At 53.0% G+C, this 27,218-nt stretch overlaps 7 protein-coding genes across 7 annotated transcripts; 5 read left to right on the plus strand and 2 right to left on the minus strand.

Moving 5' to 3' along the window:
- Positions 1 to 907: 907 nt before the first annotated feature.
- Positions 908 to 3,000, plus strand: CCOS01_02479 (heat shock protein; the record flags this gene model as incomplete). Its single annotated transcript, XM_060450669.1, has 4 exons — positions 908 to 1,454; positions 1,524 to 1,834; positions 1,892 to 2,045; positions 2,192 to 3,000. 4 exons carry the CDS (start codon positions 908 to 910, stop codon positions 2,998 to 3,000), a joined length of 1,821 nt encoding a protein of 606 aa, XP_060319319.1.
- A 725-nt stretch (positions 3,001 to 3,725) lies between these two features.
- CCOS01_02480 (uncharacterized protein) lies at positions 3,726 to 5,980 on the plus strand (the record flags this gene model as incomplete). Its single annotated transcript, XM_060450670.1, has 6 exons — positions 3,726 to 3,823; positions 3,943 to 4,663; positions 4,740 to 5,457; positions 5,548 to 5,659; positions 5,712 to 5,832; positions 5,924 to 5,980. The coding sequence occupies 6 exons, from the start codon at positions 3,726 to 3,728 to the stop codon at positions 5,978 to 5,980; spliced, it is 1,827 nt and encodes a 608-aa protein (XP_060319320.1).
- Positions 5,981 to 6,740: 760 nt separating this feature from the next.
- CCOS01_02481 (misato Segment II myosin-like domain-containing protein) lies at positions 6,741 to 8,615 on the minus strand (the record flags this gene model as incomplete). The annotated part of the gene is made up of 5 exons (XM_060450671.1): positions 6,741 to 7,008; positions 7,084 to 7,670; positions 7,734 to 8,175; positions 8,269 to 8,468; positions 8,544 to 8,615. The coding sequence occupies 5 exons, from the start codon at positions 8,613 to 8,615 to the stop codon at positions 6,741 to 6,743; spliced, it is 1,569 nt and encodes a 522-aa protein (XP_060319321.1).
- Positions 8,616 to 10,859: 2,244 nt separating this feature from the next.
- Positions 10,860 to 13,052, plus strand: CCOS01_02482 (fork head domain-containing protein; the record flags this gene model as incomplete). Its single annotated transcript, XM_060450672.1, has 4 exons — positions 10,860 to 10,973; positions 11,049 to 12,035; positions 12,095 to 12,915; positions 12,971 to 13,052. The coding sequence occupies 4 exons, from the start codon at positions 10,860 to 10,862 to the stop codon at positions 13,050 to 13,052; spliced, it is 2,004 nt and encodes a 667-aa protein (XP_060319322.1).
- Positions 13,053 to 13,439: 387 nt separating this feature from the next.
- On the minus strand, positions 13,440 to 17,544 carry CCOS01_02483 (uncharacterized protein; the record flags this gene model as incomplete). Its single annotated transcript, XM_060450673.1, has 4 exons — positions 13,440 to 17,186; positions 17,240 to 17,295; positions 17,350 to 17,433; positions 17,514 to 17,544. 4 exons carry the CDS (start codon positions 17,542 to 17,544, stop codon positions 13,440 to 13,442), a joined length of 3,918 nt encoding a protein of 1,305 aa, XP_060319323.1.
- Positions 17,545 to 19,446: 1,902 nt separating this feature from the next.
- On the plus strand, positions 19,447 to 21,387 carry CCOS01_02484 (uncharacterized protein; the record flags this gene model as incomplete). Its single annotated transcript, XM_060450674.1, has 3 exons — positions 19,447 to 20,034; positions 20,325 to 20,398; positions 20,463 to 21,387. The coding sequence occupies 3 exons, from the start codon at positions 19,447 to 19,449 to the stop codon at positions 21,385 to 21,387; spliced, it is 1,587 nt and encodes a 528-aa protein (XP_060319324.1).
- Positions 21,388 to 24,892: 3,505 nt separating this feature from the next.
- Positions 24,893 to 25,557, plus strand: CCOS01_02485 (uncharacterized protein; the record flags this gene model as incomplete). The annotated part of the gene is made up of 2 exons (XM_060450675.1): positions 24,893 to 25,003; positions 25,261 to 25,557. The coding sequence occupies 2 exons, from the start codon at positions 24,893 to 24,895 to the stop codon at positions 25,555 to 25,557; spliced, it is 408 nt and encodes a 135-aa protein (XP_060319325.1).
- Between the last annotated feature and the right edge of the window lie 1,661 nt (positions 25,558 to 27,218).

The following is a 27,218-nucleotide window of genomic DNA, read 5'->3' on the forward strand; positions in this document are numbered from 1 at the left end:
GCAGTGCGGATAACTAAGTGTGTGTTCAAATGATTGTCGGAGCTGAAAGGAGTGACGACAGATAGTGGTGCGGTTGCGGCGTGGTTAGTGTTGGGTCGCATTCAGCCTGTCGGTCGACCTTGCACCTTGCGGAGACGTGAAGAGGAGGCCGGGACCCCACCACTTACTTCCTAGTTTTTGCTACCTCATGCCGGTCCAATATATTGTTTTCAAGCTATAGTTGAGACAAGCGTAAGAGGAATCAACTTGATTTCCGATCTCGAACAAAGGAAAAACTTCCCCTAATCATGGTACATAGTGCGGAACTCCATGGCATCTCTTTCTTGACGTGTCAACGTGTACCTATCCTATGATAGGGTTGGCGCGCGTTAATGTTACTACCTACCTAAGGTAGGTAGCACGGTAAGGTAAGTAGGAAAAAAACGGCTCTCACCTCAGGTTCGGCGTGGGCAAGGGACTGGTGACCGACCAGCTGCTTCCCGTGGCAGTCTCCATTATCACCCCGCACTAGTACAAAAGTAGTCACTCGCTCCACTTGGGCCTCTTATCGCCTCTCCACCCTTGCGGGATGACCTTATCGCCATCAGACCCCTCTCGTCTCGTCGGTCAACGACACAACCGACCTCTTACCTTCCATACCTTACCTACTCACCTACTTTACTAACTATCTCAGCCTGGCATTCCGTCAACGCTACTCTGTGCATAAGTGGCGCTTATGTGCCCTACTACGAAGCTCTTTCCAAAATTTACGTGAACCACATATACGCTCCAAGTAATAACGATCTGATGATACTGTCGCGTCGACATGCGACCCTTAGCTGGATGCGACTTGTTCCCGGGGAATCTCTCCTCAGGTGATGGGGCCAACGAAAACATCGCTTCGGCTTCGCAGAGTACCGCCTCACACATGTCCTTTATCCTCGCTGACGAAGCTACCATGGAAGCCTCCTTGCCATCGCATCCTTTTTCTGCTCCTCGGGCGCGCGAACAGCGGAAACAAGCTACCTCCGCGACCCCCAGCGACGGATCAACGCAGAGACGTGAATCTGGCACAGCTCCACCACCCACTTCGCGTTATACATCATCTTTGCAACACCATGATGCCGTATCTCATCGGCCAAATTGTACCAGCAACCCCTCGTCGGCGGGGATACCGACACCTCCTCCGCCGTCTCTGTCTCAACCTATGACTCCCATACTCTATGGCGTATCAGGACCATGCTCTGCTATCAGCAGTTCGTCATCGCGGCCCAACTCGCTAGCTGGATCGCTTTCGGAATACCAGGAAAGCTTTGTCATGAGTGCCTTCGGAACCTCGGACGCTGGTCGCCCCCAAAGTATATACAGTGGCGAGGTTGCTCAGCAGTTCATTATGCCCACCATCAACGTCCCTCGTCGGAGACCCTTCACAGAAGCTGGAAAGGGCCTTGGTAGGCTCAAGCTACTCGTAGCTGGTAAATCAGGTATTGTATGATCTTGTGCTCCAAGAATAAAGCATTCGCTGATGAAACGTGTCTTCTCAGGCGTAGGGAAGACCGCTTTGATCCGAACTATAACACAATCTTGCTCGCACATCGTACACGTCGACCCTACCGTGCCAGTGGCAATGGCGTCCAAAGGTTTCCTGCCAGCAAATACGATGCCGAATAGTCCTCCGATATCTCAGGGCACTTTCCAAATCACAGAGACTTTAGCCAGCACCAAACCGTACCCCTCCTGGTGGAAGGATTCGGCCTTTTCATCCCCTACGCCTGGTCCGATTCAACTAGAGGACACAATTCTAGACAGAAACATCTGTCTGGTTGATACGCCTGGATATCAGGAAACATGTCGCGTATGTTCTGCAAGCAATTCACCCTTACGAGCCTCGAATTGACTAACAAGATAATAGCCAACGGATACTATGGGCCAAGTCTCACAATACGTTGAATCATACCTTCAAAAGAGCCGTCTCGACGGTCTAGAAGACCCCGATGTTCTAAAAACAATCAGTGGAAGCGGCGGCTTGCTTGTTGATGCGGTGCTCTACATGATTCCCAGTTCAGGTAAGAAACTACGCTATCACGAAATGAAAGCACAAACACTCAAATCATCTTAGGTCTGTCTGCGACTGATATACATTATCTCCGTCAACTGGAGGCACTGACCAATATTATTCCACTCATTGCGCATGCCGACACTTTGACATTAGAGCAGACAGCAGCGGCTAAGAAGCACATTGCCCAACAACTTGCTGAGGCTGGCCTCGGGCTGTTCTCTTTCGATCCCTTGACGGATGGCGTAGGAGAACAACATATATATGCTGCTTCTAGCGAGTTAGGATCGGATTCAGAGGTCATGGACGCCAGTCTGCTCATGAGCTCCGAGTATGTGCAACCTTTTGTGCCCTCCGATCTCTCGCAGTTAGTGGAAAACATATTCTGCGTGAATGGCGCAACTTGGCTTCGCCATGCTGCCGCAGCAAAGCTTCTGGGTTGGCGCACTCGTCACCCTGGGCCTAGTAACGTCTCCGGCTTCGCCTCAAAGTCAGAAGGCTCGACGGATATGTGGTTGATGCGTCCTAGGGCCGGATCACTGACTCCTCTTGCCATGAGTCGCGCTCCAAACTATGCTGCTTGTAATGAACGACTCTGCCGAGTGCAGCTCACGAACTGGGCGGCAGATTTACAACGCAGCCTGGCCAACGAAAAACGGATGCAAGAGCTCAGGGCATGGGAGCAGGCGGCTATGTTGTCGAGGGAAACTTGGAGAGATGGCCGCTCAGCATCAGGCGGCGAAGATATGGCGTTGACGAGAACAAGAGGACGGGGAGAATGTCGGCAGTCTCTCCGTAAGAGGAGACACAGTACAGGGTCTGGCCTAGATTGGGGGCTTGTAAGACATCAGGATCCTTTGGGCTTGCTTCAGCTTAATGCCGACTTTAGGTGGCAGGGTTGGAAGACGCTGGAGATGGTCGGTGGTATTGGGATCCTGGGCGGTTTGGCATGGTTGCTTGTTTAGAGTCACCATAGTAGCGAACTAACGGTGGCATCTGGGCATGGCGTTTCACCCGAAATCATGGCAGCTATCGGGCGTACATACCCTATTGGGCGTTCGTATGGAGAGTAGAAAATACTAGCCACTCTGGGTACCTTAGTTGATGGGATTCTTTGAAGTTGTGAACTGTACAGCCTGCGTGTACTCATGCCGCTATGGTGATGGAGGTCTGCCCAGGGCCTTTGAGTCGTTGACAACATTGACCGGCACACTGGGCTGGGCGCTCAGTGGCCCACTGTCCAGCATCCAAAGTGGGTGGGTCGGTTCCGCCGCCTTTCATTGGCTAATGAAGAGCAGCCTACCTTAGGTCTATTCTCCACTGTGCAAACGCGCCTGCTTTCCTAGCCTGCCACTTCAACAACGGGACCTTGACTGTCCACCTTACCCATCCGTACCTTGCCTCACTCAGACCTTTGTGCCTCGCGTCCTAGAGGTGAACGGTACCAGTTCTCCAGCTGCAAGGCACTTGGTGACCATCTAGTTTGGGCTAAGTTATCACAGCGATACCTACTTCGGCTTGGTTGTTCTCGCAGTGGAAGCTTCCCCTTTGACAGCCTTTTCCTTTCTCTATTACTTCTTTCGCTATCCTCCTTCCATCACCAGGGTCGCCCAACCGTCGCTTCTCCAGCTAAGCCTGTCCTTCTCTATTTACTTATCGCATCTATTTCTTCCAGAAGCAACAATCAGCCATGGCTAGCGAGGAAAGACCGTTGGGCGTGACGCCGCCCATCTCTACTGCTCTTCCCACCGAGGCGGAAAATCAAGCGAAGGAAATGCTCATGGAAGAGTTGAGGAAGCAAAATACTTTTGAGAGCGCTGCGGATACCCAAAAGAGGCAAGTCTTCGTACCAAGCCCCCGGTCATTCCCGATCTGTTCTTGCTAACGATCTTCGCGGTTGTCCATAGATACGAAGTCATTGCGCACCTCGAGCGGATATGCGACGAATTCGTGAAACGAGTGGCACGGAAAAGGGAGGCAGGCAACGAAGCTCTCATTAGAGACGCTAGAGGGAAGATCTTCACCTATGGCAGTTTTCGCTTGGGCGTCTTCGGCCCTGGCTCCGATATCGACACTCTCGTTGTCGCTCCGAAATACGTAACACGAGCCGACTACTTCGAAATCTTCCCTAACCTGCTGAAGGAAATGGCGCCTCCTGGCTCAATCACCGATATGGCAGTGGTAGCCGACGCCTTCGTGCCAATCATCAAATTCGAGTTCGATGGCATCAGTATCGACCTGATCTTTTCTCGCATTGCTATGCTAAAGCAATTGAACAAGGACTTTACTGTCCAAGACTCCGGCCTTCTTCGAGGTCTAGATGAGGCTGAGCTTCGGTCGCTCAATGGCACACGGGTTACAGATGAGATTCTCAGCTTGGTTCCCGAGGAAAGCACCTTCAAGTTGGCCTTGCGTGCCATCAAGCTTTGGGCGCAGCGTCGGGCCATCTACGCAAACATCATGGGATTTCCTGGTGGCGTGGCCTGGGCCATGCTGGTTGCTCGCGTCTGCCAACTATACCCCAAAGCCGCGAGCTCCGTCATCGTCAACAAATTCTTCCACATCATGCGCCGCTGGCCATGGCCACAGCCCGTCCTTCTGAAGCACGTTGAAGGCGGCCCTTTGCAGGTCCGCGTTTGGAATCCGAAGGTTTGCTTTCCCTACTTCCCTGGCCCTAGCTTCATATGTGCTAATCAAAGTATAGCTATACAAGGGCGATCAATTTCATCTGATGCCTGTAATTACCCCGGCCTACCCTTCCATGTGCGCCACGTACAACATTACCCGGTCAGCCATGACTGTCATCCAGCAAGAGCTCAGCAGAGGATGCGACATTACCGACAACATCATGTTAGGCAAAAGCCCCTGGAGCGATCTGTTTGTCAAGCATACTTTCTTCACCAAGGGGTACAAGTATTATATCTCTGTCATCACTGCTAGCACAGACAAAGAAGCACACAAGATCTGGTCAGGCTATGTGGAATCCAAGGTCCGTGTTTTGGTTCAAGGCTTGGAACAGCACCAATCGATAGCTTTGGCCCATGCATTCAACAAAGGTTACGAGCGTCGGCACAGGTGTGCGAACGACGCAGAAGTTTCCCAGGTTCAAGCTGGCAGTTTCTCGTTCCTAGCAAAGGATAGCGACGTCAAACAAGAGGACTTTGAGCAAGAGACGAAGGTCGAAAAGGTTGAGCCGATTGAAACGAAGCCCGACATGAGCGACATCCCAGGGCTCAAGACGGAACCCACTGACAACGTACATGGGCTCAAGACTGAAGAAAATGAGACACAGCCAGGTCTGAAGACGGAAGGAGTCAAGTCGGAAGACGAGAATTCCAAAGCTCCCAATCAGATCCCGAAGCATAACCCTTATACCGACGTCTTTACCACCACGCACTACATCGGGCTGACCCTGAGCGAAGGTAAGTCTGCTGCCGCTAACGAAAACGAGTTCAAAAATCGGGCTTCACCTTTCAGTCTGGGTCAAAGTGGCATGGCAGCTAACTGTTTAGGCGCGAAATCACTTGATCTATCCTATCAAGTCGAGAATTTCAAGACCTTATGTACACAGTGGGAAAAGTACGACGCGGTTCTCAACTCGTTGAATGTTCAGCACGTGCGGAGGTAGGCGATACGGGCATATTTTCTTTGGTGGCATTTGCTAAGTTCAGGACAGCTTCAACCTTCCCGACGACGTCTTTGAAGCCAACGAAACGAAGCCTCAGAAGCCTCAGAAGAAGCGTGTCATCCCGAACGCGAACGGCGCGGCTCAGATCAAGAAGAGGAGTGCTTCAGAGGTACTGCACTGGTTTAGTTCACGGCTGCGCTTGAGGGCTCATCACAAGACTAGCGAAGCTTTGGTAAGCGCATGGCTGACACGTTGTATAGGAAAACCAAGAACCACCCGCCAAGCGCCAGCAAGCTTCTGTCACGGCTGCCGGTTGAGTATGGACTTTGGACCAAAGTGTCCCACGCCATCGACCCTAATAAAGACTGTCAGCATTGGTAGCATCTTTTGCCTCTGATCCACTGACCAATAGGCCAAATCACATCTTCGAGTTTGACGTCCTACAACACGGACTGTCTCATACCGTACCAACACTGGATAACACACTCAGAGAGAGAAAGCGAAATAGACACAAAAAAAGAAAGGGGGAAAGGGAACTGAAAGAGAAAAAAAAGCCATCGACGACCCGGCATTACCCTGATGCCAGTGTATCCACACTTTACCTGCAAGACCCCCTTCCATAACCCAACTTTGGGTGGAGATCGCAAAAGCAAAAGCAGCAACATACTCGGTATGTTTTGTGGGCTTTGGTAGGTTGCTCGTTCTGGCCTGAGACGAGCGGAGACTACTAAAGAGCATCAGGAACATTACTGTCGCCCACGAGGATGCACTTTGGGGCACGTACGCTTTGTAATGCAGGACGAATTCATTTCTCTATGCTTCTTCACGCAAACACGGGCAGGGCTATTGAGTCAAGGCGAAGCCAGTTGTATACTAGATACCATCGATTTAGAGGATTGACTATGCTTTGTCCCCAATCTCTACCCTTGCCTTGCTCTGATATCTTGTGACTTCGTGGGTGCCTAGGCGACTAGAGGTGTCCGTGCCTCTCTGTCCATCTGAGGTCTCCACGATTCTCGAGCCGTTTCGCTTGACGTACTGATTGGTCGAGATTGATTATAGCTGATTCAGGCTACCTCAATCATCGTCATCATCGCTACCACTTGACCATCCTTCTCGATACGCCTCGGCGAAGTCGGCTAGCTCATTGCTAATGTCTTCCCGGTCCTCCACGCCAAGAGAGGACGCGACGGTAGTGCGCAGGGCATTCAGCGCGGCAGACACTGAAGTATCTGTGGAAAGACTGGTCTTGACGCCAAACGAATCGCTCAACGGCTTGCCGCTGCCGTCGAGGTAGATCTCGGGGAAACTGTCGAGCATAGGGAAGCCCCTATCGGTGAGATACCTGCCATCATGAGTCAGTTGTCAAATTACGAGCAAGCCTTTGGAAGGATAGCGGTAGTTGTCTTTTCTGGCATACCTTTGTGTACTAGTCTCTATGAGCGCAGCCCTTGGCCGTTGCCGGCTATCGCCGCCCTCGTCCTCGTCGTGTTTCATGACTTGCTGCGAGCCACGTGTAGTGATTGTCTGCCCGAAAAGGTGAGGCTTGCCGCCTCCGCCATTCATATTCCTTCTTCCAGGAGTAGGCTTGGGTCGGAGGATATCAAACAAGTCCGTGTCAAGCTTGGTTAACTCGCCAGCTTTGTCATCATCCAAACCTGACTCTGGTGCGCGGGTGTCTTGTTTCGTTTCCGAGGCTGGGTCGACGACGGTCATTTGCAGACGGCTCATGGTCTGTCTGCCGCGTAGATTCAACCCACTCACCAGCTCGCCGAGCGTCGCCTGTAGACCACTGCCAGAGCTGGTTGAGTTGAGCCGGGAAGCGATCCCTGCTGTTTCCATGGCCGTACTTAGCAAGGCCGTGGTTTGCCAAGGAGATTGCATGTTGATGCTGATGTTTGAGCTCAACCGTGCTTGGGGGAGAGCCATGGGAACCAGCATCGAGGCGTGCTCACACATGTCCTTGACTGCCCTTGCAGTGTTGGCGAGCTGGAGGCGTCTTTGGTCCTAGCGTTATCATTAGCTAGGCTAAGGAGTGTAATGAGCGCGCAAACGAAGTTTGAAACTTACGATGCGGGCAGCGGGTACAGGAGTCTGCAGACCCCACACCCAAATTGTAGTCTTGCCATACTCATCTCGCAGGCGCTCTACATACTCGGTCGCGAAACCTCCCCAGGCGTCGTCTATAGTTGTCACGATCTGGAGGCCCTGCATCTGATCGGCCTCCTCTACGAAGGGACGGAAGTCTCGATCGACAATGTCATGTTCCTTGTCTAGAGAATCGAACAATTCCCTGCCCAGAGACCACTTGTCAAAGGGCCTGATGGAGGAGTTGATCTCATAGTCATAGAGCTGGTTGAGAGACTTTGGGTGGTAGTAGACGCGCGAAAAGTCGGACCAATACCGCACGTCGGAGGACTTGAGCTTTGGGGCAGGCGTGCCGAGGTCAAGACTTTTCTGATAGGCGCTCGGCTCTACCGATGTCTGTTTGTGTACTTGCGCAGATCCTTCCCTGGGGTCGGCGGTGGCATGTTAGGTGGCCGGTCTGGGATACTTGAAAAAAGGCCAACGGCTGGGGTCAAATAAAGATGGGCGCGTTACGGACCATAAGTGAGCAGGTGCCTCTTCCTGGCTTGCGTCGTACAAGGCGTTGATCTTGCGAAGCGAGCCGAATCCGCCCTTTAGATCATAGACGACGGTACGCGGGAGGAAGGTCTCGGAGCCATCCAGGGCCACACCCGGACGCCAGTGAACGTCGTGGTTCACCGGGGATTCGTCCTGACCAGAGTAAGTGAAGTAGGATTCCTGGCAACAAGGTCAGTTTGTGTTTAGAATAAGACGCATGGGATTCGCTGTTGATAGAGCTAAACGTCTGAATACCTGGGTGTTCCAAAAATGAGTTGCAGCATAGTTGCTCAACTGGCCTAGCTGGAGAGTGATGATCTCGTGCATGCTGTTTTGTTCTAACCTGAATTATGAAGGTAAGTAGTCAAGATGGCTTCGCCGGGCTGCACCAATCATAGATGGTCCGGCAATGTGAGCCGGGGGGGTTTACTGCGGATGGATCCCGAAACTGGTAGGGAACGGGACGGGACTTGGGCTTTGCAATCTCAGTGCCAGGTCCATTTGGGCCGTTGAAGTGCGTCAAGTGAACCCGGTAGTGGGGTAGGTCTTGGGCGTGGGCCGGGCTTAGGGCGGCCGGCGACGGCATCCGCCCCCATCGGGCAACGGACGCTGATCTACCGTCCCATCTTCCATCAACCAGTGCATGCACCCCGTCTTGCGGTACTCACTTGCCCTCTTGACGTTGACCATTGCTTGAGGTAGGAGAGAGTTCTCCCTCCAGCACGACTACCTAGCCATTCGTAGACGGCCTTGAGCTGGCACTTGCTTTATGATCGGCTTGTAAATGAACTAATGGTTTTCCCCACCAAGGGCGAAACCATGTTGGTCCTTATTGAAAACAAGGGAGCGTTAGCAGCAAGTGAGCGGGAGCACCACCCGCAGGCATCTGGGAAAGTTGACTGGCTTGACTGGCACGCATCCAAGTTGTCTCACAGCACGGGGGACCTTAGATTCCAGCAAAAGGAGAAATACGAAAATGTGAGCAGACATTCTCTCCCCCCTTGAGTAGGGGCCAATCGGGGCTCCCATTTCGAGGTCATACACAAGCCAGCAGGCGGTCGTGCACATCCCAGTGTGAGTCAACCTCGGCGAGCGAGATACGCCGCTGCACCAAGGCGAGGAATGAGGTGTCGAAATATCGTGTTGGACCAGCCAAGGCCCCTTCAGACATACTATCAAGGGGTACCTTGGGTAGAAGCAATTGGGCTGATTCCAACTCCCAATATCGAAAGGTGTTCAAGGCTTTCGGCACGGCAGGGCAGACGGGGTCTTGTTTTGAGGTAGGAACTTGGACCTCTGGAGGGTACCGTACCTATGCATATCTTACCTTGCTCTGTACGAAATACCTACCGGTACTTGGCTTAGTGGAGATGATTACGTCAGGCAGGAGTGGCTTCAGGCATATGAAGGTGCCTGACCGGTGGACGGGAAGGGATCCAATTACCTTGGGCTGCTGAATGAGCAGGAATCAAGGTAGGAGTGGTATGTGAGGAACCTCAGAGCTGAAGGCGACAGTGGAGGGCTCAAAGAAAATGCTCAAGAAGGTTCAGCACTTGAGCTCAGCCAGGTTCTCGGGGCGCCGCACTGTTAAGAAAAGTTTAGTCATACTGTACGCGTGAAGTGGTGACCCAACCAGCAGAATGACCAGAAAACATGGACAATGGGAGGGCAGAGGGTGGGGGGGGGACTTGGGGAAGAGGTGCGCTGTGGGGCAAAGAGCACGGGCTGGTCAGCTACGTAGTAATACCCTACCACCTTTACCTACAGGCTATAGGCTACCTAGGTACGAGACGGGTTGGGGCCGCGCCCCCCCCTTTGGGCGCCCCCTTCCATTCACTGAAGTCTGAGGGTGAGGGGTGAGGTGCTCTACCAAAGTGCCCGCACAGTGCCGTGTTACCAATTAACGCCTCCCCCTTCTCTCGAAAAAGCGACGCGTTTACCAGAATTTCGCGACCGTCACCATTTCAAACCCTTGCACATCCAATACGGCTTTCACACAACTTCAGCTCCCACCACTCATCTCCTTCCTCTTCTTATACCTTCCAGTACGGAACACCTACCACTCTGCTGCCTTCGGTGGCGTCACTTACACGGCCATCACGACGTTAGAAAATTACGCCTCTACAAGCAAGCAAGCAGCGTTCCTACCTCAGTTGCCTTGTTCTACCATACATCCTGAGAGCGTGTCGCAAGCGCGGCTCAACACCACCGCCCGCCCACCTTTCCCAACCTCGCGACGCCCTTTACAATACCATTTGTCCTGACACAAAGGAGCGCCAAAATTCTTACTACAGTCACCTTACCCCCGTCTCACATTGTCGCAGAAATTATATAGACATCATAACTCTTTGTGGCACTTGCCTGCCCCGGACTTTCAGATCCAGCCCAGCCAGCCCTTCACCCTTCACGACTTGACGAGACACGACTTTCCCATTCCTTCATTCCTTACACGTCTGAGACCAACTACTTCAATCAATCGTCCACCATTGTTTATACCTTCCCGCGCTCCGCCCTCCGTCTTGTTCAGGCCCCTTTCGCACAGAGGTGCCGCATGCTCGAGGCTCCTCCACCATGCCTGCCTCAGCAAAGCGCTCCCAGCGCACTCGTCGCGACACTCGCCGCGATACCTCCCCCGCAAGATTAGAAGACAGCTCCCCAACTCGGCCAGCAAAGCGACGAAAGAAGGTAAATTGATGCCTCTGCTCTCTACTGACAATTCGATCCTCGCATCATCGATGACACTAACGCCGCTTCCATCAGGTTGATGATCCTCCGCCTACCGAACCCGCCGACGATGACGAATCCAACCTCACTGCCGATCAGTCGGCTCAACCTGTAAGCGACGATGATCAGCTGCTCGCGCAAGTAGTTCAGCACTTTCAAATTCCCAAGGAGGGCGCCCCCCAAGCCAGCAAGGACCATGCGAACTCGATACATGAAGCCAATGGCAGCGGTGTTCAGGCCTATGCCAAAATCGCCGCCCAGGATTGGACTTTCTACATCACAAAGCTCATCGTCAATATTGGACGCCCGTCTGAGGGCGTCACTGAGGATGACGAAGACTTCATTCACATCGATCTCGGCCCGAGCAAGATGATCTCCCGTCAGCACGCCCGGATTTACTTCAGCTCCAAGGAAGAAATCTGGTTTCTCGAGGTCAAGGGACGGAATGGCGTAAAAGTGAACAATGTCCCCATGAAGCAAAAGAGTTTGAGGCGCCTGGAGGGTGGTGAGGTTCTTGAGGCAGGTGGCACGGAAATGATCTTCGTTCTTCCAACCGAAATCAGTCCCTTGCACATCGATCCTCTCTATCTCAAGAGAGCTGGATTATCGCGTCAACAAATGACGAGCCCTCAACCGAGAACGGATCTGCCGGACGAGCCATCTTCCGCCCTAGGCTCGACCATAAGAAGTTCTCGAGGCTCCCAATTTCGCCAACCTATTGCCCCGGCTCCTGCAGATTACAAGCGGCCCGGAACCCCTCCTTCTGCAATCCGCAGTAAGCCTACGCCGTCGCAACACAAGTCACCACACTACTCAAGTTCGGGCACGCTGTTGTTGAACTCCAACGACATTGATCTCAGCCTTGACGAGAACAAACACATCAAGCCGCAATACAGCTATGCGCAAATGATTACCCAGGCGATTATCAATACGCCAGAAAGGAAGCTGAATCTCAACGGTATCTACAACTTCATCATGAACAACTATGCATATTACAAACACCAGCAAGCCGCTGGTTGGCAAGTAAGGCTTAATGCTGTCAGACTCCCTCGCAACCTCGGTCTTACTAACATTATTCAAAGAACTCGATTCGCCATAATTTGTCGCTGAATAAGGCCTTTGACAAGGTTGCCAGATCGACAGACGAGCCTGGGAAGGGCATGAAGTGGCAGATTGTCCCAGAGGCCCGGGAAGAGATGACCCGAAGCGCATATAAGGGGGGTAGAGGCGGTCACAGAGGCTCTTCCGCGCCCTCTTCACCCAACAACCAACTAAACTACATTACTCATGGACCAAGGGACGTGAATGCCAGAGAGCCTGCGTCGGCGCGGAAGAGGAAGGTATCCGTAACGGGATCGCCTCCGAGTTCCTCCTTAGCTGCCGTTCAATCGACTCCAGATCGCAGCACGCGCCGCCTTGCTCCTCCGAGCACTGCCATGACCATTGATGGCAGTCCTCTACCGAGGCCGCGGAAGGGCGCCGCATCTGCATCGAACAGCTTTCCCTCCACCAGCTACCACGATCAATCACCGACACTCACCTCATCCTATCTACCAGACGAAGGCGCGTCTTTCGTCACACCTGCCCCTCACCGTGTTCATCCCCGACTAGCGCCCCCAAGCACCGCACAGCGGCCCAGTCAACACATGCCGACCAGTTCCCCAGCGCCCTTCTGGAAATATGCAGACATCGGCAGCACCCCTCTGAAACCTGCTGCTCATTTCGACATGAGTCCTTCTAAGCCGTCTCTGGGCGGAATACCGCAAAGTAGTAGCCCACCTCCTGCGAAGTCGCCAAATCTTAGCCCTACAAGATCACAACACAAGGAATCATCACGGGAGGCGCCGAGTGAGCCGTCCAACCCACCCGAGATTGAAGAAGACCAAGGTTTTGATTTAGCAAAGTAAGTCTTGTCAACGCCATATCATACACCTGTTCCTTGACTAACATCCGATCAGGGGTTTCCAAAGTATTGGGTCATACCACGCACCTGTTGGCCGGGGATTATCAGTAGCTAGCGCCATGAACGGCCACTCATGAGACAAACATGAGCCGCTTTTGGCAGGACAATAAAGCCCATGCCCCCTCATAATGATGTGCTACACTAAATGTACGAATTGAGAGCATTTGTGAGAGTGAAGATAGTATAATTCTCAAGGGCTCCACCTGCCCATGCCACCTTCCTACGTAATACCTATATATATTTATATACGTCGTAGTATCCACAGATGTACCGATCAATGCTTTTCCTACTCCCGTCCGATTGTTTACAAGTACAAATGCCTGCCTAGGCGCCATCGCCAGAGATTCAAGGGTTCAAAGATTCAAACGCGAGCGACTGGTCCACTACAGCCAAAGAGAAACCGCCTGGCGTGATCATTCAGGGTTTGAAGCTTGGAGGCGGTTGCGACGTCATCTTTCCTCTCTTTACTTCGAAGACTTGCCCCTCCTCTTGGGGTTGCCTCGGCTCGGTCTTCCCTTGGAAGTCTTGCTTTGGTCAGTGCCCTCGATAAACTTGATCAACTCATCGATGCTGCGCGAATCCATGCCTGAAGGGTTGCCCAACTGCGAGCTGCTGCTCGGTCCGGCGGACACGCTGGGAGCAGTAGCGGAAGCCTGGTAGGGCGCACCCTTAGGAGTAAAGCGAATGCCTGCGCGCAAGCGACGAGCCTGCGCATCCTTCTGGTGCTTCGCAATGGAAACGGCGTTCTGTGTAAGCTGCTCGAGCCAGCTCTCGGCCTCCTTGGTGTTCTTGTCTTCGGGTCCAAGCTCGCCGAGGAAGATGTTGTAGGACTCGCGCATGCGGCTGACGGCTCCCTTAGAGTCTTGGTCCAGAGCCAAAGCCTGAGCAAGTTGGAACAGAAGGGTGGCGGCGTTGATCGAGTTCTTGCCGAAGACACTCTCGCAGATGCGGAGGGACTCTTCGAACCACAGACGGGACTCGTGGTACGCCTTGAGGTGCTGAAGCATGACAGCGCCGTTGTTGATGGTTGTGATGGAGTCGGGGTGGTCGGCGCCATAGATAATCTTCCACAGCTTCAGCGCGTGCTTAGCATAGATGAGCGCACCGTTGCTGTCGCCAGCTTGGTGGAGGAACAAGCTGAGATTGAGGTAGTTGAGCAGGGTCTCGGCAGAGTCAACACCGACAGTCCTCTCGGAGACAACAATGGCCTTCTTGGCGAGCTCAACGGCTGCTTCCTTCTCATCCAACTGGTAATACAGCATAGACAAGGTGTTGTAGACGCGGGCGACTTCGGGATGAAGGATACCGTAAATCTGCTCGTGTAGAGACAAAGACTCGAGAAGAAGCTCCTGGCCAAGCTTGCGCTGGTTTTGCATGATAGAGATGCGGCCGGCCTCCAGAGCTTCCTCCGCAAGAGTGCTGCGGGGACAGGAGTGCTTTACGATAGGCACAACGTTGACAATATCGTCTGCTGTGAATGTAGTGTTGGGAGCAGGGGCCGGGGCTGGGGTAGCCGCTTCTTTGGTTGCCGCTTTCTTGTTCTTCTTCTTCTTGTTTCCCTCCCCGTTGGTCTGTCCATTGGTCGCAGGGGTACCGTTGGTCGCAGGAGCCTGCTCAACCGGCTTGTCTGTGAAGTTGTACTCCTTTGCTTGCAGCTGGAAACCAAGCTTGAGGGAGATCTCACGAAGCACCTGCAGAGGCTTAAGGTTGTTGTAGAAGTCGGCATCGAGCTTGTACCGGTATCTCTTCAAGGTCTCCTGGGAGATGCTTTCGTGGAGGGACTCTGGGGTGACCTTCTCGAAGGATAGATCGGCATCAGTGTACAGCGACTTCAGGACTGCGTCAGATTCGGCCGCCGGCTTGGGGCTCAGTTTGTAACCCAAGAGGCAGTTAAGAAGATGGGAGATGCAGGCTGATGAGAAAGGTGCCGGCAGGTGTCTGAGGTAGTTTGAGGCGACATGCTTGAAGGAACGAGCGACCATGTCCTGGATACAAATATCCTTCAGGCACTGCAGGCGAGGTTCAGAAGCGAGCTGTGCCACCTTTCCAGTGTACCTGATGTTGATGCCTCTCTTGTGCAAGAGACGACCCAGGGACTGGCCATCCATGGGGAAGCTGATGTCGCAATCGGTAAGCTCACGAACGAGGTCGGGAATGACCTGGTCGCGAAGGTACTTGGATGCAAGACGAACATCCTCCTCGTCTTTCTTCATCTCCTCCTTCTCGGCATCAGTCTGGGGGACCTGACCGCTGAAGACATCGGGGTTGAGCGAAAATGCGAATTTGGAAAGGTCGATGTGATCTTTCGAATCTGTCGACTCCTTCGGTGTCTCCGCCTCCTTTGTCTTCGGCTTCTCCGCCTTGACCTCCTTTTTGTTGACCTCCGACTCTTCTTCGCTCTCGCTCTCACTTCCGCTCTCACTCTCACTCTCCTCGCTGTCGTCGCTTTCGTCACTGTCATCGCTGTCTTCTTCCTTCGCGGAGGCATCCTTGCTCTTCTTGGGCTCAGCCGTAGTTTCGTCAGTCGCAGTCTTGGTGTTCTGCCCACGGCGTGCCAGCTCCTCGTCAACCCAGGCCTTCATCTTCTTCCGCCCGTATGAGTCAATCAGCTCCGGACGAAGGACGGCCATACGGTGGGGGTACTCGACATCACCTTCCTCCTCGAGCCAGTCAATATCCAGTGGCGTCACACGGTACAGGTCGAGCACGTATTTGCGTCCGTCGGTTCCCAACAAGCCCTTGGTCTCCACGCTGGCTTCGAGATCGAATCGTTCGCCATCCTTGTCCCAGACAGCATGCTTCTTGACCTTGATAGCCTGAGACAGCTTGGAGAAAACGTCGGCAAATCGCTCGTCCGCCGCAACGTTCTCTTTGCCATCCACGGCACCATAGTCGATCTGATTTTCGCCAGGCTCCCTCTGCTTGAAGATTCCTGGGACGATACTTTGGCCAACAATACGCTTACCAAGATAGTCAATAACAACCGTAGCAGGGGTGAAGAGACCATCAATGTCAAGCTGATTCACTAGCCTCACTCCTGCGACGTCCTTGCCAGTGGCAACACGAGCTGCCTCGTCGCCTCCCTCAGAAGTGAAGGTTTTCACGCCATCAGCACCAAAAGAGAAGAAGATGTTGTTGTAAACGAAAATCTGGGCATCTTTGCATTCCGTAGGGTTCAGCGGAGGGATTTCGCCACGGGCAACGAGCACAGCACCACGAGTGGCCGCGTCGTTGTAGTCGGCGAAGAGCTTGGACATGAGACGCTCACGGAAAACTCGGTCCTGCACAGTCTCACTGGGAAGCTCCCTCGCGGATTGGAACTCTTCGTTCCAGTCTCTCAGTGTGTCGGTGTTGTCGGCGCCTGCAATGAGATACGTCTCCTGGGAACGTGTCCAGTCAGGGGTGTGAGCGGAGAGGGGAGAGTTGGATGACGGCACGATCCATGGCGCAGAGGGTATCGCGTTGGTGATTTGGAAAGTCGCCAGCGGGTCCTTGCGGTTGTTGAACTCCTGGAGCTTGAGGAAGGATGCCGAGAAAGACGGCGAGATCTGGTCGAGGAGCCCGAGCAGGGAGTGGTTCGAAGCGGCTTTGGGTGCAGGGCGAGGGAAAGGATCGAACTTGGCATTGGAGGACTTGTTGATGAAGAACCCCCCAACATGGGCTGTGATTTGGTGTTGCTCACCCTCGTTAGTAGTAGCAAGCAGGTACAAGAGATGACCCTTCTGCTTGAGGTGAGGCGGCGGCGGGTTCCACGGGGAAAGAGTAATGGTCTTGACCGTCTTGGGTGCCTCTTCCTCCTCGACGGGAGGCAACAAAGTTGAGATTGGAACCGGGGTCCCAAAGCTGTAATCCTCCTTTGTCTCTTTGGCAACCTCCGTCTGCCCTCCGTTGGCTTGTTCCTCGGATGGAGGCAAGACACTATCAAGCAGAGAGAGACCGGGGAGAATGCCCTGGACAGCGTCGGTGCGGTCTCCAGCGGCACCAATGAGCTCTCTGATTCTCACTAGGTGTATACGGGCCTCCTTCTCCGTGTATGGGTCTTCGACCAATGTGACTTCAGGGCTTTCGACAAGGCCTTCGATCTCGGATATCGGGAGGAAGTCATTGATGCGTTGGCCGCGGTGCTCCAGGTGGAAGCAAGTGTACTGGAATGCCACAGGGAGGTCGATGATGGACTGTCGAACTTCGTGAACCTGCTCTTGTGGGGACACCTGTACAAAACTGGTCAGTGGATGTATCCGCGAGTGGACTTAGCACAGCTAACCGTAATTTGCATCTGACGGGGCTCGTTGGGAAGCTTGATCGTAAGGGTAACCAAGGCTACTATGCATCAGCATTTAACGTCCCAACCCCATGAAAGCTTGCATTACTCACCGTCTAGGCCTTGATCGATCTCGCCCTCAGCCTGGAGCTCGGCCTCGGCTTCAATGGGGGGCGCTACCTCCTTTTCGGCATTTTCTGGAAGGACTCAAAGTTTAGCTTGGAACTGTTTAAGGATTGCATTGCGTATCTTGGTTTTGCTTGTGGATAGTTGGTACCTTTGCCTTTGGGTTGATCGGATTGGGACATTGGTACTCGATGTAAGCAGAAATACCAGAAGGACCTGGATTTTATATTCCTCGACGGACAGAAATCCTGAGAGGGGATAGATATATAATCGAAGCTTCGAAGTGGAGAGGGTTGGGAAGAATTGAGCAATCGCACAAATCAATGCAGATACACAATTAATATAGGGTAGAACGATGTAAGTAGCGGTCTGTGGAATATAGATGCGCAGCTCCGAAGTGACGGGTGGCAGAAAGGAATACTCGGCGGCCTAAGAGAGGATGAGAGGGTTCCAACTCAACGGCCAGTTGCGGATCGAAAGGGGGGTGGTAGAGAAAAGGTGAGAGGGTAGAGTGCCGTTTGGGAACGATCGGGGAAAAAAATTCACGGCAGAAAAAAAGTCGCGTTGTCATTCATCAATTGACGGCAATGCACCGGCCCGGCAAAGCTGGAGCTGTCGGTTTTTTCGGGCCCACTCCGCTTGAGGGAGCTCTGTCAGTTGTCGTCGGTTCTCCCTAAGCTGTCCCGGAAGGTAGCGAGAGCCCTGACAGAGCCTCCGGTAGCGAGGCCCGGTTCTCACCAGAGTCTGTACCTTATCAACTCTGTGCCTCCTTCTCTGCCTCTGAAGGGTCAAACAACCCGTATTGTATCTGTCCATGTACAGGATTGTTACTTACAGTATCTATCCGAAATAACAGCTGAACGCTTTCTGAGACATGTCGAGTTCTCAGTGACCATGATTACACCGCGGTGGACAAGACCATTAATGCAAGTTGCTTCCCTCCAGCCGTTCTTACGTAAGGCACTCTGAGGGGGGATACTCCAGGTTTTTCGAGCTGAGGTGCGCTACGGACACGTGACCATTCAGTTAGCGCTGCGCTTTGTGGTCTAGTCCCTTTTGGTGACAGCACAATCCTTGTCTATGTACACACCATACCTGATTGGGGAGTTTGTAAACATTCAATGTGTTGGACATATTCCGTCCCAGCTTCACTCATCAACTACTCAGCATACCAAGAGCTAAGTTCTTAACATCAGCACACTGCGCCCTTATTCGCTATTGCTCTAGTTAGCAGCTATCTTGACATCACACGCCTATTTACGAGCACTCGAGCACACTTACTACTCAGCTTACTCTCATACTGCGTATCTGAGCAGCTTCGGTTTCGTGTAGTCGTCAACACCAATCCACGTTGACACTGACCAAGCGACGCAGCAAAACCATTCCGCTATCCTCCAATAACGTACACCTGCGGATTCTCATATGTCAAAAGCACATGTTATTCAATGTTTCAAACCCAGCACTATCGACAACAGAATATTAACTTCGGCATGAGTGGACGGACTGGTGGACCAGAAATGGCGAAGGTTACCAACAAGAACCGGAGAAGAGAAACCAGGGCAGAAACAGATGGAAACCGACCCCTCGGCCATTCTGGCCTGCCTTGGACTTCTTCGAGATGCCAAAGACTTTTACGCCCTCTTCAATCGCGGATTGCTTTGCTACGGAAGGTTGCAATAGCCGAGAGAGCTGCTTGCGGGCAGACTCAGCCTGAGAATGAAGCCCTCAAAGATGCGCTAGATCGCGAAACGGCCAAAAAGCCGAGCCTTGTAGTCGAAGCGTACTTCCCTAAGACAAAACGACAGCGCCCGCGCCGTACATATTCCATGAAGTTGGCTGACTCCTCAGAAGACGACGGCAGTATGGCATCAAAATCTACTATCCGACCCAGGAGTCTTCGACAAAGGCCGAAAAGTTGTGCTTCCGAAATGCCTAGCGTCTCAACGCCAATTCTTCGCAAAGCCAGGCACCATATTACAACATCGCCGAGTGTTGACCAACCAGAATGCCACGAGACAGGGAGCAGCTGTATGCGCTTTAAGACTACGAGACGTGGGCCACTCGACAATTCAACATCCAAATTAATGCGTCTCAGAGACACACTGCCACCGGGAAGGTACCAGATTTACGAGGGTATTTTACACGACCTGGATACTCTCCTACGCTCGACGATTCTCAACCATCCTGCAGGCGGGAAGAAGTCGTTGTTGTCGATGTGCCTGAACAGAGTGCCTCAGTGCGCGCAAGAGATTGAAGACTGGGAGAAATCTCAGGCTGTGAACAACGGGCCGGTGTCCTGTATCAAGCAAATGGCTTATTCTTTACGCGTGTACGACGAACTACAGACCCTTGGAGCCACCGACAACGGCTGGAGTCACTTGCGTACACTCCTACGGGCACATGCTATCCATCTGCTCAAAGGGGTCATTGGGGAGGGTCTGCTCGATGTCTCGTTTATTCGCATCTTGATCGATTATTGCAAGGCCATGCAATTTCTACACGAAACAGCAAGCCTTACGGAAGCTATGATTTGCTTCCTTTACTGCAAGCCCCTGGAATCAAGAGATACGCCTAGAGTCAACAGAGAAGGCCAGCTGCCAGCCTATTTGTTAAACCTTGCAGAGGATCCAGTTGTGGAATCTCACTTGCTCGAAACGTTCTCCTCACTTTTGGTTCGTAGACGGCTCCCCTTTGACATGGTCACAGGGAGAGGTTTTGGTGGCTTATGGAGTATAGCAGCTTCCGCTGTACTCGAGAAAAGAGCACGCCCTTCTGCAACTGAGTTCGCATCAACCGGACTTGCAGTCCTGTGTATGAATGCCTACCCGAGACGTCAAAGGCGTTCCTCAGCGCTCACAACGGAATCAAAATCAGCCATACTCACTTTGATGAGTGTACTTGGTGCATTGTCAGCCATGGCTATGATTTCGCAGGATTTCGGACATGCTGCACCCGGTTCCAGTGCAAGTTCGACAAGTCGGACCCAGAGAGCGGTAGTACATATTCTCCACCAAGCATTGAGACTGGTGAGAAGTCGTGTCGGTAGCAAGGAAGCCGCGTTCCCACTTCTACTGGCATTGTTTCTGTCTCTATCCCCCAGGGCGGCGCACGAAGCCACTCGGCTCCGACTGAAGGCGGCGATAGACGGCTTCGGACGTGGTCTGAGCCTGGGGAGAGCCCCAAGCACGGGCAACAATGACAGCCAGCTTCTCGACACCACCGTCGACTTCACCTGCTCGATTGCTCACTGTTGTGGGAGAGCCACCGGCCAGCCATCCAACTCGTACTTTGCCAAAGTCTGCGAACTCATCGATACCCTTGAAACGCCAGGGTTCGCAAGATTGAGAGGCAACGGTGCCTTTGTTTTGGCCCACAAGACAGACGATCTACGCGATCTTGTCTTTGCAGAGACGTTGAAGAAAGACCTGGCTGAGAAAGACGGCATGGTTGTAGCCAAGGGCAACTTTACAGGGTTTCGGTGGGAAGAAGGCATCAGCGAATGGATTGCAGTCAGCCCGTTGGCGAGAAGGCAAGGAGACTTCACCCGAGAAGCCCTACCTCGGCGCCGAAGCGGAGGACGTAACAGTGACGTCCGGGTCCTAGCGGATCGATCGGAGCTGAATTCGACCACGGAAGGAGCCGACAAAACCGGGGCTCTGGTTTTCGCAAGTCCCAGACCGACGGGTGAGTCAAATGGTGACCAAGTGGGCCGACGACTGGCGGGGAAGAGGAAGAGGACACAAAACGAGGATCATGGCAGCCGCAAGAGAAACTCGGGCGCTGAAATCGAGGGAATCGACGGAGTTGACGGTATTGACGAGCTTGGCATGGGTCCAGAGAACTGGCCACGGGTTCTGGGCAAGTCCCGATTGGGAAGCCATGTTGTAGGAGCTAGGATGCGGGACGGATGCCGGCGGGTTATCCGGAGCAGCGAGACATGCTCTCGCAAGGTTTTGGCGGACTTGGGCGAGCAGGCCGCCCTCAATGACTGTGGTCTCAACGACGAGGATGAGCTGGGATTTTAATGACAACTGCAACAAGTAGATTGGGTTGGCCGTGTCAGTCCAGTCCGTTGGGCATGGATATGTCAGTAGCTTTTGTGCGAGTCAACAGGGTGCAAAATAGCCACCAGCTGCGTTTCAGATCCTTGCCAATGTGCGGAGTTAAGACTGGAGACATGGCATAGGGTTGTCCCCGATGTGGACCTTGCCTTTCTTCTTCTGTCGCCTTCATCTCCAATCAATATTCACTTGACTTGCTTATCCGACATTCTCGTAATGGTGCGGCAGGCCCGTGGCGGCGCGAGCAAGAAGATATCTTGACATTTCAGAGTGATTGGCCAGCGGCACATGCGTATTAGCCCCTCGAAATGGAGGACTTCTGACACATGAGCTCGCAGGTAGTACGACTGCAATCATAGAAAGATCCGAAGGGAATATCCAATTGCAACTGACGGGAGACCAAGACCGTTTGTCGCAATCAGACAGTTTGAGCTGTCCAGATCTTCAGACAAAGTTTCCGTGGCAGACATGATGCGTTTCCTGTCAGGGCGATATGTTTTGGTTATGCGCTAGGTCGACTGGCCGCAATATCACTGAGGATAAACGGGCCGTTCAAGCAACTGATAACAATTGGAAACACCAGGAAACGGTTGCAGATCACTGAGGCTAATGGCGGGCACCGGGGCTCATTCAATGGATCATCATAACCTTGAAGAGGGCTTTGAACTTTGAAGAGGGCAGTACCGCGTGGAAAGCTGCGATAAATTGAAATGGATGTCCATACACACTCGTCTATTAGTATCCGAACATCATGTCGTGCGCTGGAATGACAATGGCAGGGATCTAGGGGACTGCTTGCCCTGAAGTGTTGTCAAGATAATCGCACTGAAGACCCCAAATAGCTCTCTTCTATCATTGGGATGTAGGCGGTAGATAGCGACTCATAGAGGATAGACTCGAGAGCTGAGGTATGGTAAGCTGATGTGCCTCGCTCTCGGGGATACATGCAAAGCCTGGGCCAGCAAAGGGAGGCAGCGATTGACCAAGCCGCGATTCGAGACAGGACTACGACTCTGCACTTGAGGATTCGCAATATATTACGCACACCACAAGCCGCATGCTTCGCTGTGGCAATGGCATGAAACTTTCAGATTCTCTTAATTGTGAGCACGTTTGGAACCAGTGCCCTGAGGTGGAGATCGACGTGCTAAGGCAGCCAGGGCAGCCGGAAGGATGTGTGGACAGACAGCATGTCCGCCAGCGTTGCGTTGATAAACTGGACCCGCTGGGATCTCCAAAGTCTACCATCTCACTCGTCTCAGAATGCGATCCAATGGCTGCGGCGGAGTGGCTGCGGCGAACGGTCAACCTGTAGTCGCGAAACAGCCCAACTGGACGTCGGCTAGCTAGTGAACGAAGCCATCTACAAATCAATTTCGCGCTGAGGCTGGGGCGTTTCTTCTTCCGCTGTATCGTCTGAGTCAAGGCCCGCGCGGGCGAGGACCGAGAAGATGACTTATCCCATGTTCATCGATCATGCAACATTCAGAAATTGTACACGACTGAAACGTCATCCCAAGAGCCCAGGGCTAGGGGACTCTGGTGTATCGTGTATACTTGTAGGCGCATTGCTAGGTATAGGTAAGTAGGCACGCCGGTAGACGGCAACGACAGCAAATGGCAAACACTTGCTGTCGCCGGTCAGATTCCGAGGAGTGTCACACTAGAAACCGACTTGGAATTTAGCAACGAGGCATTACCGATTTCTGCGGCTTGACAATGATATTCTGGAAGCGCAGCAGCGCACTTGACGTACACAGAATGATTGACGGGAGCATGTTTGGCCAACCTAGGTACCCTTTCAGTTTCCCCAGGATTGGTGGGCGTTGAAACCTCCGAGCTGAGGCTGGTGATAGGCTGGGCGGAGAAGGTTGAAAACAAGAAAAAGGAAAAAGAAAAGAGAGTAGCAAAAGACAAAAAGAAACATGTTGGAGACCAGTAAGGATCAAGGCATATTTTCTGTCGCGATTGAAGCTTCGCGTGGATTACATAGCCACACATGGCCAGTCAGTAGCCTAGGTGGCCGATGATCCGAAGTTCGCTCACTTACACAGTAAGCAAACACGAAAAAGGCCACCGTAATAATACCGATGCGGAATGTACGGAACGACAATCAGCATTGACTCTTAGCAAAGGAAAACATCTTTAGCGGGATACGGGCGAGTTGAGCTGGCAAAGGTATGGCGGGCCGGGGGATCTGTGTGACTCCAGATGACGATACCTTGCAGTGGTTCAGGCAGTGACTGTGGCCGATCGCAGTTTGTTTTCGCTGTTTGCTCGCATCTCGCATCAGCCCCAAAGCTACGCCGCCACGCCGCTTCTTCGGGAGAATGCTGCGTTGTGCAATGGCCTGGTTCTCGTTGGTTCTCGTTGGCTTCCGCCGTGCGTCAACCCCCACTCTCCCGCCGTGTGGTCGACCACATCTCACTGATCCCAGACACGGCACGTCGCAGATGGACAAGTATAGCCGAGGGGATCGGGTCAGGTTGCTTCAGACAGGCGTGAAGTGGGCGGCGAGTCGCTCGTTCTGGCTATTGTAGTCGAGTGTGACGATGCTGTGCAGTGATCTGGCGCCTGGGTTGGTATCAGAAGACCGGACGAAGGGCGCAAAGACAGTGGGCAATGAAGATGCGGATGAGACGCGGACCCGATCGATGGGGCATTCGGTAACTCCTTGTGTAGTGGTGTGGGAGTGTTTCCTGGATGTGTCCTGGATGCGCTCTGTAAGATTGGTTCAAGCCCTCAGTTTCGGGGCCATGGAGATGTTCGACTGCATAGGTAGGTGGTGGCTGCGGGCTTCCACCGGTGCTTCCTTGGTGTGACAGGACCGAGACGCACAGGTACCAGCTCCTGCGTCTTCCCATCTCGACTTGCGCGATTGGACGCGTATCTTAATAACAGATTGGCTGTTCGGAGATCAAGGCCGGTGGTGCCAAGTCAGAAGTTTGCAGTGTTGGTGGGATGGTGGGATGATGGGGAAAAACAGGGTAGGGCATCGGCTGTTTTCGCAGTAGGGCAGTCGCAGCCGGCCGGTTGAGGTACCTGCAGCGTATCTTAGGATATCATAAGTACGTACACTAGTGGTCCAGCGCCGCTACCTAAGCATCCCCGTCACCCGTGAGAAGCTCCGCCGGGGCTCCGCCTTGATTGGCTTAGCGCAGCCTTGGACTTGGGAGCGGCTTGTTTCAGAGGCTTTCTGAAAAAGTGGATTCTCAGATCGTTTTTTCTTTCCTCTTCCAACGTAGGTATTCACATACCTACGCCTACCTGTAAGGTATGGCGTTAGGTAAGGTAAGTTCCCTCCCTCGCTGCCAGCCTGCGTGCCTGCCACTGGACAGACGAGAACATCCTGTCGGTGCAGTTAGCACTGTCAATCAAACCCCGGGTGGGTGTTGGCTCTGACATATTCGTACCGACACAGACGGACTGTGCCCCAGGATACGCGCAAATGCTATTGATATCTAGGTGGATGGAAATGACAAGAACAGACAAGAAACACAAGAACACCATCTTTGCTTGTGCCTCTGCGTCGTCTAAAGAATTCAGGTCTAAGAAAAGACACGTCGGCTACGGCTACATCGTATAAGAGAAGCACTCCTGGAATCATCCCCTGGATGGGCGCGCCATAAAGTTTCCCCTCTTCGGATACCCTTCCCTTTGCGTGTCGTGTCTTAGAGAGTGCTCCGTATTCTGTACAGCAGAAGTGCTTGTTCGTGACTTGGCACACAACTTTAGCCATGTGTTTCGTTGCATGACTGCTGGCATGCTATGAATTACGGCGAGTCGGCGACACCATTGTTAAATGAGCCTTGACCCGGTGTGCGTACGGTGTGGTAGCTGGCAATGGTCGATGGCGTTGAGTTAGGTTGTGTGAAGTGTAAAGTGCTAACCCCTGACTATCCGCCCAGCATTGGCCATTCCACGACACCAGCTCACACCTGCAAGGTACGAACGAATCTTACAACCAATCAGCTTCACAACCGCCAGGCTCAGCCAGGATTAGGTGCCATTGGAGCCAGGAAGGTCACGCATCATAAGGCAGGGCGTGGAAGAGACCGACAGACCGACAGAGTTGTGTTAGAGACAGATAAGGGCCAGGAAAACACCCGCGGCCACGGCATCGTGGAGGCCTGAAGGAATCGTAGGTAGGGCCCTTGCCTTGCATCAGCATGGTATCTTGTCAAGTAATATGTATCGTCGTCGCCCATGCTTCGAGAATGGAAATGGAAATGGGAAGTTGGAAAGAGAGGGGACTTGAAAAACAGTACGTACTTCCAAGTTTGTGCCTTTCGGGCAACCTGGAACCTGGATCCCCACCTCTTGCGCATGCAAGCCCCTGCGTCGTGGCTCCCTGATCTGCTGCAGTACATACGTTCTGCCAGTACGTACTTCCAACCATGATAGGTACCTAGTCCCTCGTCTACCCCTGCCGCCTGTCGTCCTCTCTTTCTCACCTCAATGTCATCCCGTGCCTGTCAGCGGCCCTTGCTGCTCTGTTGGGTTCTCTGCCTCTTCTCTGGCCCTTCTCCTTACAACTAAGAAATCCCATCTCTCAGCTCCTTTGGTCACACACACACGCACGCACACCACGCACTCCCAAGCGCGCGCGCGCACCCTCTCGTCCCCTCCAACTGCCGTGCAAATGCCGCGTACGAGATGGAAGTTCAACTCCCTTGCCGATGTCACCCCTGTTTGCCTGTCAACATGCACCCTGCAATCGCATAGTCATGCCCTTGCCCTGCATGTCCCGAGGGCCGCGCCTCGTCTCGACTTGACTTGGCCAGAATCTTGCGTAATGTCATGTGTTCTCTGCTTCCAGATTGACAGCGCCCACTGTGTATGCATCCGTACGAATGCTCCATAGTCATCGGGTGGAATATCCGTAGCTGGCACCCTGCCCTTGCGGTCTCGTCTCTTATGACATGTACATACTTCGTATCCTAGGAGAACTGTGGACGAAGTGCCTCGGAGCGACTAGGAAGCGCTTCCTTTTCTCTCTATCTGGGGACATCCACATTTGCGGAGAGAGCAGTCTCTCCTTGCCTTGTGGAAAACGGTGTTTTAGTCTCCATCAACTGGGCCGTATCAGTTCACACACCTCCACTCACATACTCTCGGGTAACGGCCCACACGGTGCAGCCCTCCCAGAGAGGATCCAGGAACGCACCATCTTGGGGCCCGGGGTCGACTAATTCCTAGTCGGACTCCCCTTTGCCTTGCGCAAGTTCGGTCCAGTCAATCCTGTCCAGTTAGTGAACGTAGGTACCTAGACTAAGGTGGATTGCAAAGTACCTGACTATGTACCTCTGTGGTGTGTCTGGTATCCGTACTTACCTTTACATCACTGATATCTCTCGCCTCTTATTCCTCACAATTTCTGCTCCTTCTCTCCCCTCTCTCTCTCTTTCCTTCCACTCCACGGCCATTTGTTCCCTTCTCGTCCTTCCCTTTCACAAACTCCCTCGTCCTACCAGACTTGGGTTGTCAGCTGACGTCGCTCACCCAAAGACGGCCAATTTCTCTTTCCACTGACGCCAGTTCTGTTATTGCATTGACTGCACTTTTTTGACGCTTCTTTCCACTGGCCCACCCCTTTTGGAAGTACCCATCGTGCCGGCTTCGAGATATATTCCAAAAGACGGGAAAGAAAAACGACAATCCCCACCAGATCTATACGACTTAGTGTCTGATTAACCGCCTTGACCAATCTCCTTGTAGGCGATTTACTCTCCACAACGCGCAAACGAGCTACCTTCTCTTTCGACTTCCGGTGAATTTGCTGTGCAACTTGGGGG

Source organism: Colletotrichum costaricense, assembly GCF_030867565.1.
Source record: "Colletotrichum costaricense strain IMI 309622 chromosome Unknown Scaffold_2.1, whole genome shotgun sequence".
Lineage (NCBI taxonomy): Eukaryota > Fungi > Ascomycota > Sordariomycetes > Glomerellales > Glomerellaceae > Colletotrichum > Colletotrichum costaricense.